The sequence below is a fragment of the Impatiens glandulifera genome, chromosome 7, assembly GCF_907164915.1.
Source record: "Impatiens glandulifera chromosome 7, dImpGla2.1, whole genome shotgun sequence".
Taxonomy (NCBI): Eukaryota; Viridiplantae; Streptophyta; class Magnoliopsida; order Ericales; family Balsaminaceae; genus Impatiens; species Impatiens glandulifera.
The window spans coordinates 38,519,110-38,537,335 of record NC_061868.1 but is presented as its reverse complement, the minus strand read 5'-3'; the positions used below and the strand labels follow the sequence as shown (position 1 = coordinate 38,537,335).

Genomic DNA, 18,226 nt, shown 5'->3' with positions numbered 1-18,226 from the left:
GGACCAAAAATAGTAGTTTCAGGACTCTTTTTTACAACCCTAGTCCAAATCGATTCAGCAGCTAAAATAGAATATTGATATCCAAATCTTTTACAACTCTAATCTAAGTCGATTCAGCAGCTAAAGCATAAACGTTAAACATAAATATTGATATGACATTTCGAACGGAAGATAAACAAAGGAAAGAAAAAAGACTTACCATTTCGATCGATCGGAAGAGAAGAAGTCGATGAAACGTTTCAGTAAGATCGACAGTGGGTTGGGTTTTTTGGAAAATGAAACGAAAGATAAAGAGAGAGATGTCGTGAGGGTTTTAGTTTTGGAGAAAAATGAAACGTTTCATAAACGGAAGAAGTCTTACCATTTCGATTGATCGGAAGAGAAGTCGATGAAAATAAAAGAAGAGAATCGCTGGTGGGTTTAGAAAAAATGAAACAAAAGAGAAAGATAGAGAATGAAACAAAAGAGAGAGAAATAATAGAGTTTTGGTTTTGGGGGAAAATAGAAAATTTCAATTTAATTATTTTTTTTACTCTCTCTTACCCACGTGGCAGACCACGTAGGATTCGTGGCTTAACTTTCGTGAGAATTTCGTTGAGAATATCATTTCTCATTTGGATATATATGTAAAAGTAATTGAATACTTAGGTCGGACTGTGAGTTGACCCGCCCATAAACTTAAAACGGTTAAAAATAAAATTAAAAATACTATATATGTTTCAAACTCACATCTTAATAAAACAAATATAACCTTTTAACCAACTAAACTAATAAGACTTTATATTTTAAATTCAACACTAAATTTGATAAACGCGAGACGTTTTAACAATATAAGTTCAACTTTGTAACTAACTAAATCTATAATATTTAACGATGTTTAATTTTTAAAATATTCTAATATAAGTTATACTTTTTAACTATTATATATATATATATATATATATATATATATATATATATATATATATATATATATATATATATATATAAAATGATGCTTAATTTTCAAAAGGTCCGAATTGTTGAGTCGAGAATTATGATCAATTTGAATATATATGTGAGAGTAAATTAAAAATGTTATCACATTTTTACCGTAATTTTTTTCTTCGATTTTTATATAATTACTCGTGCAAATGCACGGACTATATGCTAGTTAAACTAGTTGTACAAGTATATACGTCTAAATAATTTTTTTTTCATTTAATAAATATACACGTATTATTTATTTTTCTCGTATTTTTTTCTTCACATTTATCTATCGCGCCTTCGGTGTTGCTACGATATAACCATTTCAAGTATAAATATAAAAACATTTGTGTAAATGTTTAAATTTGTAACTAAGTGCAATCGGATTTCGGGTATTTGTCAGATTTCGGATACCCACGAGTTCGGGATGTAATGAACTAATATGTATTATATATACGGTTGAGTGGTAATTTTTAAGATTCAGTAACTACCGAGTATCTCATTGCCATCTCCTACACAAGATTCAAATCAAATATGTCTCAAAATGATTTCAATCAAAACTTGTTGCTTTCAGGAATTCCAAATAAAACTAATTGTTTATCTAATTTACTTTTACAATTCATACAAATCCGATCAAAATTTAGAACCAAATACTGACAAATCTGACAAGTTTTATTCTATCTAGTCCATAAAATAATCAGTATAACACTTGTCAGGTTAATTTTTCACCCTCCATAAACTAATCAATATACTATATTATAAATAAAATAAAATAAAACACTAAAATTTGAAATATAATTTAACAAAATAATTGATATTTTAATATTTGAAAGTAATATAATTAAAAAAAATAGTAGTTGCAGGTTTTAATTGAAAGTGGTACAAAAGAATAATGCCGTCTAAAATTCTCTTGAAGAAGTGCCCTATAAAGAAGACTCGATCTTTCTCTCTCTCTACAACAACTGCTAAGTTCTAAAGCAGCAAGCAAGCAAGCATACGTCTTTCTTCTTCCTTTGTGAATTCCGATTTCCGGGTGCAGTGAATTTTGTTGACTCAAACATTTTCAACTGGGCGATTGGCGGATCCATCCTTCGCCGTCATCGCCTCTTTTCCACCATCAATGGCTTCTACTGAAGGTCTCGTCCCAATAACAAGGGTGTTTCTAGCTTCTTACTATGACAAGTATCCTTTTTCTCCTCTATCCGACAATGTCTCTCGTCTCACAGCTCAGATTCGCTCTATTTCTGATGATTTATCCAATGACTTTCCTCTTGATCAAGGTCTTTTTTACTTTCTATTTGTTGTTACATAGATCCAATTTAGTTTTTTTCACTTTACCCACTTCCTTTATGTGTTTATAGAGGAGACCTTGTTGGCAAGTGAAGCAGCTGAGCAGCCTCCTAATAAAATTGATGAGAACTTTTGGAAGAACAGAGAGCAAATTGAAGAAATTATTTTCTTGTTAGAAAGTTCTAATTGGCCAGATCTGGTGGGACTTTAGCTATTTCATTACTTGTCATTTTTTTTTTGCTGCATCTGATTTTGTTTTTGGGATTTTGTATGTGGCAGGTTAGAAAGCAGGGGACTGCTGATGATGCTCATCTTGCTGGTCTCTTTGGACAGTGGAAAGAAAGATTTCAGAAAACTCTTAAGACATTGCAGTTCTTTCAATCTCGGAATTCGGAATTTGTATTCAATATGGGTTAGTTAGTCCATAATTCCATGAGAAATTTATGTGGAATATGATTCATCTTCTAGATGGGGTAGCAAGTAGTATAGAGAAGTTTTACCAACGCTGACAAGTGCATTTCTCTAATTAGCATAAGAATATTTAAGTGCCTATCACTTACTGAACATTTTCTTGCTATGCTAAAACATAAGTAAAAGGACATTACTTTAACCTTATCAAGCTGCAGTTATTAACTGTAGTTATTAGTCTATAAGCTGTATTCTTCCTAGATGATTGGGAGTACATCAACAGTAGCATTGTTGACATGAATCCTCCAGGGATATTCATAGGTACAGTCGGACTGGATTGGCCTTAAAAAGGAGCGAACTTTGATACTTCCCTGTATTATTTAGTTTTGTTTTGGTTAAGGAAAGTAAAAAGTTTGCAATATTTACACTGTATTTCATTCTGGTTAGTTTATGGCAATTTAATTTGTCTGTCAATTATCTATGCCACCTATCCATTTATGTATTATGGAAGTATTTACACTGTATTTTTTGTTTGAAGAACTGGAATAGTATTTTGTAAGATTTTCATCAGAATTAACTAAGATGATGATCATTTGCTACAGAATACTGTTGTGGAAATATATGCTGCAAAGTTTGAATGAATAAAACGAGGGAAAAGGCATTCAGCTTCTGATATTGTTTTGTCGAGATTTCTTTTATCTAGTGACTATTATGGTGCAACTCATGTATTGGAACTAGGAGTCCAGCGACTATATCTTAACCAACTGGTAGTAATATATTGTTTTATAGAGTCCATTTGTCATTTTAGATATCGGGTCAGTGTCTTTATGTTTGGCATATTTAATTTGTATATCAGGCTTAAATTTAGTAACAAAAATTGTACCCAAGTAGTTTAGCTGTCCAAGATTATGTATGAACAAAGATTTCTTTTATATGCCACATGTTTTGTTATTTGAGTGTTTTAGTTATTCTTGACATAACCTTAGGCAGAAAGACAAATCTATATTCTAATGTAATAATTGAACAAGGAATTTGTTTAGTCTCTTGGTTTTTTGAATTTTTTCATTCATCCATGCAATTATACTATTTAGATACAATTGTGTAGATGCTAGCCTTATTTTTCTCAAATTCTCAAGGTTTGTGGATGTGTGATTACATATGTTATGGAGTATTTAACTGGAAACATTTGAATGTATTTGCAGTTATGACCTACATGCCCCAGGATTTCCGAGGTACCTTGATTAGGCAGCAAAGAGAGCGCTCAGAGAGGAATAAGATAGCTGAAGTTGATGCAGTGGTTAATTCTGGTGGTAGTATACGTGATCGTTATGCATTGCTTTGGAGACAACAAATGGACAGGTAAAGCTTCTTGGAATTGCTTTTTGGTTTGTCTATAGACTCCTAATATTCATGTTAAGAGTCGCTGCTAAAAAAATGTGATTTATGTAGGAGGCGGCAATTAGCTCAACTTGGTTCTGCCACCGGTGTCTACAAGACCCTAGTGAAGTATCTAGTTGGAGTGCCACAGGTCTTTATCCTTGACAGTCCTAATATTAGTGGTTAATGTTTCAGTTAGATTTTCTAGATGTTTATTTTCAACTTTTGGAAGTATTGATTCATTCTAGGGAGGCAGCTTCAAAGCGACAGAACCTTGTTGATTGAAATGCTGATCTTGCATTAACTATCTAGTTTTGATTCCCAGGCATAAATGATGATGTCTTTTAGTTTATTAATTTTATTCAGTATTCTTAATCGTATATGTAACTAAACTTAGTAGGTCATTTTCTGCAAGTCGAATGGACAGTTTTGCATCATCATCATGCTAGATATTATAGGTTGATATCAATACAATTTGGTTGGTGAATGAATGATAAATATACTCTCGATACAATTTGTTCTGTGAATGATTGGTGTTTAAGCATCATTATTTCCCCTGGTGCAGGTGTTACTTGACTTTATTCGACAGATAAATGATGATGAAGGGTATCTTCTTTATTCCTTTTCGAATAATGTTCGTCCTTTTTTCTGTCTCTTCCATTGTATGCCTTCATACATGTACTTTTGTGTATTGAACTATTATTCAACTACAAAAGTTTGGATTTTCTATAGTGCCCGCAGTTACGTATTCTCCAAACTCTTCTATTAGGCCTATGGACGAGCAACGGCGGCGTTATGGACCTCCTCTATACAGCCTTACAAAGATGGTGCTCAATATTCGTCTTTTGCTTTCTCTATCATTGAGGCACTTCGAAACTAGAAAACTGTGAGATATCTTGCAATAACTAAAATAAGCCAATAAATGTTCATTGTGATCTTGTAATCAAAAGCACAATGTCTTGATTTTCCTCTATGTGTACTGGTTTTTGCTTTTCTATTTTGTTTCTGGCTTTTTAATCCTTTGGATTGAATGAATGTTTTATGCAGAGAGAGAGAACAAATAACTGTTCTGGAAGAAGCCGTGGATGTGTATACCTCCGAGTTTGAGAGATTTGTTGAATTTCTTGGGTAATTTATCCTTTTCCATCTCTTGGAGTGTTATCCATGTGATTTTATTATTTAAACTGATGAATGGAACTGCTTGCTGTATTCTCTTTTTTTCTTCCCATTTAGAATTTGATGTTAACTACTTGTTGCATGCGGTTGAAATGTTGAATATATTATGAATGCATTTGGTTACAATCTTAGACTTGTTCCATAGGGTTGATTTGTTCTTTCTTCTAATGAAATATGTTAACTTCTGATCATTTAGTTTAGGCCTTCTATTCTTCCACTGGACTGAATATTTATTTTCTCCAGCTGTATTGCATTCATCTAATATTTTACTTCTAGTGTTGGCTTTTTCTTTTAGTCATAATATTCTCTGGCTAAAAAAGAATGTGTCCTGTTTGACTTTGACGCATATTTCCAGGAATAATTTTTTTTGGGTTTAATTAAGACATCTCAGCTTTTTATCTATTTGGTAAACCAAGTACTAGAATATAGTCAATCTTTTCCAAGAAGAATTTGAGAAACTCAAGCCTTAAAAAATGCATGCCAAAAGTCAAACAAGACATTCATCTGGTGTTTGTTTCTAATGAGATATACCAAGTCTCTAAAAGTGTTAAGATTCAATGATTTAAAATATGCCATTATAGCTTTTTTGACTTGTGGCATTGATTATAATATGTTAATTGAGTTTTGAAGGTTTACTTAACTGCCCTACAAAAAATGGATGTCTGTTTATGGTTTGCACAACACTATAATAGGAAATGGTAATTATGTAAGATGCTTTAACATGGTTTTATGTTAGTATGTGGTAGTAAAGCTTGACAAAATGTTCTATAAAGGTGTGTAAGCTTCAGCTGAACCTTATTTAGCTTCACTAGTGTTCTCAGAAACCTTTTAGTTTCTCAAAAGGCTTACTGTGTAGATTTTATGCCAGAAATAATGTGTGAAGCATAGAACAGAAGAACAAGAGTGCTCTGTTGAATGTGTTCCTTTTGCTTGGTCAAAAATATTTTGGCAAAAACTCCTCTGTTTTCAGTTTGAATATACTAATAATTTCTTGGTTCTTGCATTAATAAAAGTTTGCTATGACTTTTTAGTCCTTCACCTGTTCCCATTCTATTACTATTGCAGTGAGGTCTTCGCCAATTCTCCATTCTTTATCACAGCAGAGGCTGCTGGTGCGATGGGAGGAGAGTAAGTTTTTTACTCATGAACAACTGCAATACTATTATATGATTTCGGCCAATATGTTTTGTTTCTCGTAGATGCTACGTAGTTTATATCTTTTATCTATTTATTTTGTCTTTTCCAGGAATAATGACTATAGAGAAATAAGTGTTTCAGCAGGAAGAACTTATGAGGTCTGGTTCATTGTTGGTTAGGTTTATATTAATTCCTAAGAACTCATTGATTGTTCGAGGATATGCAACAATTTCCATGTTATTATTCTGAAAGGGCCTTAACTGATGACCATTTTGAAAATTTATCCCATGACCTGTTCCCATATAAATTATACAAGAATATTTATGTACTGTGTCTGGGACCATAGTGTGCTTGTCATAGTTGCAAAGTGGCGTTTGGTTGGGGTAGTGGTATGATGCGATAGAATTGCAAACTCACTGATTTTATAAATGTTACTTAGTTGATTGAGACATTTGATAAAGACATTATATTTTTCAGGTTTCTTTGACAGTGGAATCTATAAACTCTTATATTGCTTGGGATTTCTCTTTGGTCCAGGGAAAAATAAACATGGTATGTACTTAAGATCTGTTGTTGGTGTTCCACTGTAGTTTATTCTCTCTTGTTAGTACTTTCTGTTAAGTCATGTCTTGTTAATTAGTTAGTGGAAATAAGATCTGTTTTCAGGGAAAATAAAGCATTTTCATGTTAGTTACAGTTGCTTAGTATCTTTTACAAGTCAAATTTTATATCATTAAAAGGTGTGAACGCTACTTAGCATTCACATGGTACAAACAATAGAAAATAAAATTAGCAATCAGACCCCAAGCAGCTCAAAGAAATCCCATGATGGGTAGGTCCCTCCTTTCCTAAGAGAAGCGAGTGTAGGAAAAAGCCCCTTATCCTTCCGCTCTTAAACAGTTTTTCCTTTTTTTCTGAGAGAAGCGTAACAGCTGCTTAGTTTTTGTTTTTTTGAAAAAAGAGTAAACTTTGTATTAGAAAAAGGTTATGTACGCGAGGAGTGGTAAGTTTTTTACAGGAAACGAGGAACAAAAGGACGGAATGAATGAGTCAAAAATATTGAGTGTCTATGAGGTCAAAATAGTCCCAATCTGTACAATTCCCCTTTTTAAAACATGCTTAGTTGTGTCAACGGAAATGAAAAACAACTTTAAGTCGTGTTCTGTTACTCCTTTCATTGTTATATCCGGAAAGATCCTTTCTACAGTACAAGTTGGAGATTTACTGACTAAGAGAAAACATACAAGGCATTTAGAGACTAATTTGGTCCTTCAGCTGTGCAGAGGTTTGACATGCAATATGGTTTTGATTTTGATCCACATTTTAAAAATTCTTCAGATGTATATAATGTTAACTGTACATAGGCGTCTTAGATTTTACTTGTATCAGGAAATATTTATTTCCATAATTTGTGTTCATATTCTTACTTGTGGTAGAAATAAGAAGCTTATATGATCCGAACCATAAATAACTATACTTAAGCGTGAAATTTATAATTACTAGCCTTTCTTTAGCTGAGTCTTTTTGGGGTTATTTTTGTGCCGACAGGATATAGGATTTAGCTTGGAGTACATAGATTCTTCAGGACAGAAGATGGTGAGTTTTCTGTTATTCCATTTAACAAATTAAACTTGCTTTCCTCCCCTACGTTTTTTCATGATGCAATTGATCGATCTCTCTAACCAAAAAAATAGAGGAAAAGAAAACTGAATACCTTGTGTTAGCTTCACTAATGGGATATACGTACTTGGAATGATTATGTCACAGATGATATTGCCTTACAAGCGCTACGAAGCTGACCAGGTCAGTAAAAGTTTCATTGTATATTTTTCGACATTCACACACTTATTGAGGTTGTTTGATGTGGTATTTGGAATATTTTCAAATAACCCATTATCCAATTAACAATCTACTAATCATTCAAATCAATCATTAACCAAAATATTAAAATACCTTCTATTAAAAAAATAGTCATTATTATATATTTATACCCACAGTAACTTTTTTTACTCAAATAATCTGTTTTTTCATAAATCCTACATCAAAAACCACCTGATTATTCAAATAATCCCAGGTCAATCAAGGCCTTAGTTTTCTCGCCGCCTGAGTATTCTTTGCTTCTTATAGGGTAACTTCTGCACGTGTATGACTGGGAACTATAAACTTATTTGGGACAACTCTTACTCATCTTTCTTTAAAAAGGTATTCTTGCTGAGAATTTGACATTCATTGTATTAATCAATGCAATTTGCAGTTGTGCTAATAAAGGTGTTCAATTTCTGGTATAGGTTTTACGGGTCAAAGTAGACTGCATACCTCCAGTTTCAGATTCGGCTACTTCAGAAACAGAATTACAAGGTTAATAATAATAACAATAATAACGTTAGTGAAATGAAATTTTTCATGCATCACTTTTGAAACCTATTTAGCAGTGTTATATGTATTATTTATTGAGAATTGGTGGATCTCAGGTTCCGATTAGAGAGCATTTGGGGTTATGTTGATAGTATGAAGGCGTACAAATTCTACATTCTAACATATGTGGAGTGAAGTTTCTCATCGAAAAAATGTTGTACTATATATTTCTTCTCATGATTCATTTGTTTGATGATGTGATATTGCGATGACGGGCTAAGATTGCTTAATTTGCTTTCGATATCTTTTCTCAAAGAAGAATGCATGTATAAAATGATGTGGTATCTTTTCTCTAAGAATGGTGGAACTTTATGTGAGGATGGGTTTGTTCTTGAACAATATTTTTGGTTAACTTAAATTATCAACCCAAATAACTTTGCCCATATATTTTTTGAATGTGTAAGCTGGGTTTTAGCTTATTTTTGAGTCATTATCCAAAACTTTACTTTTTTCTTTTGTTTGTAATTAATTAGTCAAGCAAAGGGTATGGGTTTTGAATAGTTTTTAAAGTTATTAACTATTTTTAAGAATGTTTACTAAGATGTTCGCTACAAGGTTTGGGTTGTCCCGAGATAGCGATAATCTATCGTGCCAAAGCTTATCGACAAGAACCACTTGTATATTTGTTATATCCTAATGTTTTCAATTAGAAATATAAGAGTTTGATTATTAGCTAAAGGATGTTGACATGTCACTAAACAATTGGGACCATCATGTCAAAACTTCCAATAAGGGTGAGAAACAATTAATGACTTGGACCATAAACAAGCTTAAAACGATGTTTTGACATTTGATAACCTACAAAGTATTGATGAAATCTCATTATTTTGATATACAACTAAATAGCCATATGGGCATGGGGACCTCAATTGACCACACTAGTCAACATCTTGGCTTCGAAAACCAGCGCTTGACTAATTGACCTCATATTTCTTATGTTATTTCTACCATTCCAACCAATTACATTGGTGGTGCAATTCATTGGTGCCCCACAAAAATTCTTGATGTTGGTGTCCACAACAAAATTTTGGGGTTATTGGTATTGGTATTGGGTGACACGAAATAAACTGAACCCGTTCCGAGAAAATGAGTACATAAGTGACCCAAAATTATCGGTTTGATGGATATCCAGCCCGATCAATTACATGGAACCGATTTTTATTAAGACCTATTTGTTTTACTACTGATTTATTTTATAAATTGAACCGGATTTTAAAAAGGCCCCTTTGTTTTATAACTTCTTTTTTAAAATAAGATTGTATTTATTAACCAAAAAAATATTACATGCTATTATGTTGGTTAGCTAATTTATCCGGCCTGGATTGAAAAACATATAATATTAAAAAGAATATATATACTTTAAATTTATTAAAATAGAATATTAAAGTATTTAACTTATAATAAATGAAAAACAATTTGATCGTTTTTTGTTTCGAATACAGAGTCAATCACCAAGTACCTGACCTAAAACTTAAATTTAAATTACAAAGTCACATGGGAGAATAATAATATTATTTGGTGAGAAAGGGGAAAAAGACATACAAGTAGTAACAAACATTTTGCAGGTGATCTCTATAAAACAAAAAGATAAGTTCTAATTAGACTACTTACTATATATATAAAGTGGATACAGCTTAATGCATCAAGTCAAAATTTATGGACATTGTTGTCCATTTTATTCGTTCTATTTGTTTTCCCCCTTTCTCTACCAAGTACTCATAAATATTTACTATCTATTATATAATACATATTGTTTAAATTGAGCATTCATAATGATTTTAGTTTTGATTTTAATTAAGAAAAATGATTTATAATTTTTTCATTGAAAAAATCTCTAAGCAATTACATTTAAAGGTTAAGAAGAATACTTTAAATGAATTAGTTATATTGTATTATATTGAATGATTTTTTTTTATTTGTTCATTTATCTGTATAATTCTTAAGGGTGTGTTTGGTAACTCTGAAACAATTCTAATTCTTAAGTTTGGTATGCCCTTTAATATTAAGAATTAGAATTAGAATTCAATATGTAACTTTATAGATCTCAATTCCACTATTTTTATGTCGGAATTGTAACTCCAATTTTGTTTTTATGTTTTGTCAAACAAAATAACTTATTATTTAATCATTTAAAACACGAATAAAATTTTCATTTAATAATTTTTTTAAAAAAAATTTAGAATATTAAAATATTTACAGATAATTTTTTTTTAATTTAGTAAGTTAACATTTTGAACTAATATATATATATATATATATATATATATATATATATATATATTAATTTAATAAGTTAACAGGTTAGAATCAATATTTTGTTATTCAATTTATAAAGTTAAAATGTCAAACTTATATTTATATTTTAATATATGAAATTATCATGTTAACTGATATTTTTTTTTAATAAAAGTTGAAACTTAAAAAAAATTCTTCACTTTTGAGTTATCCTAATTCGTTGTCAAATCAATATCTTAATAAAATAAATTATATATATTAAAATTATTTTTATTATACATTTTCTTACAAATATAAAAATTGAGATTGAATTATAATTTTATAGTTTTCTTAATATATGAATTAAATTGTAATTTATTTCAATTTTCATGAAATTGAAATTAGAATTTCAATGTCAATTCTAATTCCAATTTCACTCATTCAAACGTACCTTAAGAGAATACTTGCATTTGTTTCTATTCAAATTTTGTATACTATAATCCCAAATTAACTCTTGAGAATGTTAGCTAAAAAAATGTTTCTTCTAGACAAGGACGTTGCGAGAATTTGAAATCTACTCGGTTTAATTTTTTTTTTAAAACAATATAAGACAACGATAAAAGTTAAGTATACAAACATTTACTATTGAAGTTGAGATATACAATATTTAAAAGTATAACATTTATCAATAATAAAATATGAGTTTATACTTAAATCAAATTCTCTCTCGATGTAGATTAACATTGAATATGTTAGAAAATCCTCTACCATTTTATTACAAAGTTTGTTTTATAACATGTTTCATAGAAAAAAAAATGCACCTATCATATACAAACTGAGTGAAAGAATGTTGTATTTAATTATAATGGACATATTCTGAAAATAAACCTTAGCACAGTTCTAAAATAATGGACATATTCTAAAGATTTTAATGACAAATTACGTCAAATTCAAAATGGTGTAGTTAATAATGAAATTCAAGGGATAATACTTCTCGGCCACATTTTGTAAATGTTAAACTTTTTAAATTTATTATCTGGTCCAAAATAGAACACTAACTCTAAAAATTATACTTATAGGGTGAGATAATGATTTTTAATCTATAATCGGCATAATAAGACCCTCGGTTTTAGCCCTAGAAATTATAAAGACATAGTGAGACAATGAAGTTTTAGCCCTAGAAATTATAAAGACATAGTGAGACAATGAATTTCAACTTTTCAAATTAGGTGACCAATTTTTAGAGTTAGAGTATGTATTTTTTTTATAATTAAGCTTGAATAAGTTATATAGTTTCAAGTGACCCACGTGGATCCGCCCTTGCTTCTAGATTTTCTATTTATCCATTGGATAGGTGATGCGGTGCGAGTCGAAGAGGCGTTTATGCGAAAGTTGCAGCATCCGAAAATATCTCGCAAGTGTCAGATTTCGACGATTGCCTAGTGTTTTTCGGGCGGAAACGTGGTGCTGTGAAGAAGTCATGGCTTTGCCATGAGGTATGATGGTTTAAGGCCATCTGACGACGTTTAGGGGCTCAAAATCGCATTTTTATTAGTTTCGGGTGTTTTTTGCAATTTATTAAAAGTTGTTTATTTCTTTTGCAAGCTAGGGTTTGAGTATTTAAAGAATCTTAAAACACTTTGTTAGGGGAAGATTTATTAATCAGAAAACGAGGTTTCCTCAATATCTATCAACTTTCGGTATTCGTAAGAATCAACGAATCTTGATAAAGGTTCATCCTAGCCACGCACGCTGCATTAGTTGGTATCAGTTTCCAGTCGACCCTGAGGTATGCCGCCCCGAAGACAGCCGCGCAACCCTACCCCTGGTGCTGATGATGGTGACCTTGCTGAGTTGCGACGTGAAAACGCCGAGTTTCGCCGTGATAACGACGATTTGAGGCGGCAGGTTGAATGGTTGACGCAACGGATGGATGCATCTATGCACATGCACCACCCTGAAGATGATGTTACGGTGACATATGAAAACCCTCTCGGTGGTCTTCGGAATCGATCCCCTGAATGCCCCAATCATCGCTGGGAGCAGGCTTTCAGGGTGGACATCCCTAAGTTCGATGGTAGTCTACCACCGGAAGAGTTTATTGATTGGCTTTCTCAGGTTGAAGAGATTCTGGATTTCAAGGAAGTTCCTGCAGTTCGTCGTGTACCCCTTGTTACGATCCGCTTACATGGTCGTGCACAAGCATGGTGGCAGTAGTTGAAACAGACACGTGTTCGTCATGGTAAGGCAAAGCTCACGAATTGGGACAAATTCAGGAAGCATATTGGGGCTGCGTTTCTACCATATAATTACGAACGTAACCTGTACCAGCGGTTCCAAAATCTTCGTCAGGGTTCTCGTTCCGTGGATGACTATTCCACTGAGTTTTACACCTTTGTGGCTCGTGTTGACCTGTCTGAGTCCCCTCTCCAGTTGGTTTCTCGCTATATTGGTGGCCTTCGCCTCCAGTTGCAGGATATTTTGAATATGTTTGATCCCTTGACTGTTTCTGAGGCACATCAGCGTGCTTCACAGGCTGAGAAACAGCTAGCCAGGCGCGGTTCGGGTAGCTTTGGAAATAGGTTGTCCCCACTAGTGGCATTGGTTCTTCTTCCCAGCCGGCCCATCCCACCCCAGCCCCCCCTCGCGGCACTACAGCCCCCCGCAAGGACGTCCCGGTGGCTTGTGTTGTTTCAATTGTGGTGAAGTTGGCCATCGCCAAGCAGAGTGTCGCAACCTAAAGTCCACCAATTGTGGTCTTTTTACTGAGGTGGATGATCCTGACTCTGCTCTTCCTTCAGATTCAGCCCCAGTGTATGATGTTTATGATGATGAGGCAGCGGAGGAGTATGTTTCTGGTGATGTTGGCCCCCTTTTGGTGATTCGTCGATCATGTTTAACCCCTCGTGCTCCTGACAACGAGTGGTTACGCAATAATCTGTTCCATTCCACTTGTACCATCGGTGGCAAAGTTTGCACCTTCATCATTGATGCTGGGAGTTGTGAGAATGTGATTTCTGAGGTTGCAGTTTCGAAGCTGGGTCTGTCCACTAAACCTCACCCCAAGCCTTATCGCCTGTCCTGGCTGAGTCAAGGTACGGATGTTACAGTTTCCAAGCACATACTTGTTAATTTTTCCATTGGTTCCCATTATCGTGATGCTGTATATTGTGATGTGGTTCCTATGGATGCTTGTCACCTTTTACTTGGTCGCCCTTGGCAGTTTGATCATTCTGTTATACATGATGGGCGTGCTAATACCTACACGTTCTTATTTCATGGTACCAAGATTGTGTTGATGCCAAATCAGCCCAAGAAGGGTGCTGCCCCCACTCATAATGCGTCCCCCCCTACCACCTTGTTGTCTCGGGGTCCTTTTCAGACCGCCATGGTCGAATCGGGCATGGTGTTTGCTCTATTTTGTTCGCTGATTACCTGTGGTGCTAGTTCTGAGGTGCCTATTCCAGTGCAGCCGCTGTTACAGGAGTTTGCAGATGTTTTTCCTGAGAATATGCCTTGTGCCTTGCCTCCTTTGCGTGATATCCAGCATCACATTGACTTGGTTCCAGGTGCTGCCCTACCCAACCGTCCTCATTACCGCATGAGTCCCAAAGAACATGAAGAGTTGCGTAGACAGGTGAAGGACTTGCTGGCTAAGGGACACATTCGAGAGAGCCTTAGTCCCTGTGCTGTCCCGGCCCTTCTTACCCCAAAAAAGGATGGGTCTTGGCGTATGTGCATTGATAGTCGTGCTATCAACAAGATTACAGTGCGTTATCGGTTTCCTATTCCCCGGTTGGATGACTTGTTGGATCAGTTGGGTGGTGCGTCTGTGTTTAGCAAACTGGATCTCAAGAGTGGATACCATCAGATTCGTATTCGCATGGGTGATGAGTGGAAAACTGCCTTTAAGACTCGTGAGGGCTTATATGAGTGGCTGGTTATGCCGTTTGGTCTGTCGAATGCTCTTAGCACCTTTATGCGTGTGATGAACCAGGCTTTTCGCCCTTTCATTGGGAAGTTTGTAGTCGTTTACTTCGACGACATCTTGATTTACAGTGACAGCGAGGTAGCACACCTCTCCCATCTTCGTGAGGTGTTATCTGTTCTCCGACGTGACAAGTTCTATGCTGCTTCCTCGAAGTGCACATTTCTTACTGATTCTACCCAGTTCCTCGGTTATGTGGTGTCTCGAGAGGGCCTGAAAGTGGACCCGAGTAAGGTACTGGCTGACAATCAGTGGTCCCGCCCCTCTTCGATCACTGAAGTTCGCAGTTTTCATGGTTTGGCTTCCTTCTATCGGCGTTTTATTCCTCACTTCAGCAGTGTTACGGCTCCTATCACTGATTGTATGAAGGGGGTTAAGTTCTTCTGGACGGATGATGCCGAGGCTGCCTTTGTTGAGATCAAGCACCGACTCACTTCAGCCCCTATTTTGGTTCTTCCTGATTTTTCCCAGCCATTTGAACTACATTGTGATGCTTCGAAATTGGGTATTGGGGCTGTACTTAGCCAATCTGGGCGTCATGTTGTTTATTTTAGTGAGAAACTGTCTAGCGCTAAACTTCGTTTCAGTACCTATGATATTGAGTTCTATGCTATTGTCCAGGCAGTCAAACACTGGCGTCATTATTTATTTCAGCGGGAGTTTGTCTTATATACGGATCATAATTCCCTCAAGCATCTTGGTGGTCAGGACAAGATTTCTCATCGTCATGCTTCGTGGGTCTCTTATTTACAGCAATTTACTTTTGTGATTAAACACAAGGCTGGTGTGTCTAATCGCGTGGCTGATGCTTTGAGTCGTCGTCATAGGCTGTTGGCGGAGATGCGTGTCCATGTACCCGGCTTTGATTCGTTTGTGGACCTCTATCGTGATGATCCTTTCTTTTCTCAGGTCCTCATTCGCATCCAACAGGGGGATTCGAGGGACTTTGTCTTGGAGGATGGGTTCCATTTCCGCGGTGTGCAGCTGTGCATTCCAGATTGCAGCCTGCGTTTGAGGATGATTCAGGAACTCCACAAAGAAGGCCATGTTGGGCGTGATCGTACCTTCCAGCTTCTTGCAGCTTCTTATTTCTGGCATTCGATGCGCAAAGAGGTGGGGCGTTTTGTTGCTCGCTGTCGTGTTTGTCAGTTGGCTAAGGGCGCTTCGACTAATGCCGGGTTATACTTGCCTCTGCCTATTCCCACTCAACCATGGTCTGATGTCAGTATGGATTTTGTCCTTGGGCTGCCACGTACCCAGCGTGGTTCTGATTCGATTTTTGTGGTGGTTGACCGATTCTCGAAGATGGTTCATTTCATTCCCTGCAAGAAAACCTCTGATGCTGTGGCTGTTGCACAGCTTTATTTCAGGGATGTGTATCGCCTTCATGGACTTCCTGCCTCCATAGTTTCTGATCGGGACACTCGCTTTGTGAGTCACTTTTGGAGGAGTCTTTGGCGTTTGGTTAATACTCAGCTGAATTTTAGCAGTGCCTATCACCCGCAAACTGATGGCCAAACTGAAGTTGTTAATAGGTCTTTGGGGAACCTTCTGCGCAGTTTAGTTGGGGATCATCCTAAGGCTTGGGATCTGAAGCTGCCTCAGGTCGAGTTTGCTCACAATCATGCTGTTAATCGCTCCACTGATTTTAGTCCTTTCCATGTGATTTACGAGCTGTCTCCGCGTGCTCCTCTTGATTTGTTAGCGCTGCCCAGCAAGGTGCGTCCTCATTCCACTGCTGCGGATTTTGTTGGTCAGTTGGCTCAGGTTCATCAGACCACTCATGACCGCTTGGTTGCTGCTACTGCCAAGTACAAGAGGCTGATTCGAGAAGGCGTGCTGTTGATTTTGAAGTTGGTGACTTTGTGTGGGCTATTCTGACTAAGGATCGTTTTCCAGCTCATGAATATAGCAAGCTTGCTGCTAAGAAGTTTGGTCCTGTTGAGATTGTGGAGAAGATCAACCCCAATGCTTATCGTTTACGCCTTCCCAGCCATATGCGTACCTCTGATGTGTTCAATGTGAAGCATCTTGTTCCTTTTGTGGGTGAGTCTTCTTCTGATGAGGATGATGCGGTTCCAAATTCGAGGACGAATCTTTTCTACCCTGGGGGGAATGATGCGGTGCGAGTCGAAGAGGCGTTTATGCGAAAGTTGCAGCATCCGAAAATATCTCGCAAGTGTCAGATTTCGACGATTGCCTAGTGTTTTTCGGGCGGAAACGTGGTGCTGTGAAGAAGTCATGGCTTTGCCATGAGGTATGATGGTTTAAGGCCATCTGACGACGTTTAGGGGCTCAAAATCGCATTTTTATTAGTTTCGGGTGTTTTTTGCAATTTATTAAAAGTTGTTTATTTCTTTTGCAAGCTAGGGTTTGAGTATTTAAAGAATCTTAAAACACTTTGTTAGGGGAAGATTTATTAATCAGAAAACGAGGTTTCCTCAATATCTATCAACTTTCGGTATTCGTAAGAATCAACGAATCTTGATAAAGGTTCATCCTAGTCACGCACACTGCATCAGTAGGGATACTGCAACATTTGTTTAAAAGTTAAGAGTTATAGATTTTATTGTGAGTATAAATGAGTATACATAAATGTCTTATAAATATATAATTCATCAATCATACTTGTGATCTAATGATTAAAGTAGGGTGGAAACTTATCAATAAACTCATCTCAACAATTGACATCGATTTTTTTAAATCTTTACTAACTACGGTTTAACAACGATTCAATTTAATTGGTTATAAATTTGATAACTATATTCTTCTTATAACAATAAATTAATTGAAATTAAATCATTAATAAAAATAGAGCTGTTGATATATAAAATCATTGTATTATATTTTTAACTTTTACTAGCACAACTAAAATGCAATGGACTATCAAATATACTTTAATTATTATACTCTTCCACAATAGAAATATAAACAATCTCACATAGACTATAAAGTAGCATAAATTAAAAGTATCTGCAGACCCATAAATTAAAAGAGTATATATAGAGATAAACACTCTTTACTACAATTCGATTTGTAAATTTGTTTTACTTTCCTTTGAAAATTATTACTATTTTGTTACTTTCTCTCCTTTCATTGTTAATGTTTATTATTTTGTGTTTGATAATAACATTGCATGCATGACTTAATAGAAGATAGATATAAAAACTAGAATTTGAATTTTGAGACATATGAATACGCATCCAAAAAAAAATTAATGTAGACATATCTATGTGTATTAGTAGCTCGATTATA

The 18,226-nt window shown here is 35.1% G+C and overlaps 1 protein-coding gene across 1 annotated transcript; it reads left to right on the top strand.

The window, feature by feature from the left end:
• Window positions 1–1,901: 1,901 nt before the first annotated feature.
• LOC124945210 lies at window positions 1,902–9,086 on the top strand. The gene is made up of 16 exons (XM_047485602.1): window positions 1,902–2,246; window positions 2,328–2,455; window positions 2,536–2,668; window positions 3,867–4,023; window positions 4,114–4,192; window positions 4,607–4,647; window positions 4,811–4,927; window positions 5,089–5,169; window positions 6,283–6,345; window positions 6,464–6,512; window positions 6,832–6,906; window positions 7,903–7,950; window positions 8,122–8,157; window positions 8,482–8,556; window positions 8,643–8,712; window positions 8,826–9,086. The coding sequence occupies exons 1-16, from the start codon at window positions 2,087–2,089 to the stop codon at window positions 8,834–8,836; spliced, it is 1,323 nt and encodes a 440-aa protein (XP_047341558.1). The 5' UTR covers window positions 1,902–2,086; the 3' UTR covers window positions 8,837–9,086.
• Window positions 9,087–18,226: the final 9,140 nt, after the last annotated feature.

Bases quoted from the DNA above. Each gene is read 5' to 3' on its own strand.
- LOC124945210 (XM_047485602.1), top strand. From the start codon at position 2,087: ATGGCTTCTACTGAAGGTCTCGTCCCAATAACAAGGGTGTTTCTAGCT. The intron at 6,907-7,902 runs GTATGTACTTAA...TTGTGCCGACAG, and splicing joins TCCAGGGAAAAATAAACATG to GATATAGGATTTAGCTTGGA. The intron at 8,158-8,481 runs GTCAGTAAAAGT...TGCTTCTTATAG, and splicing joins AGCGCTACGAAGCTGACCAG to GGTAACTTCTGCACGTGTAT.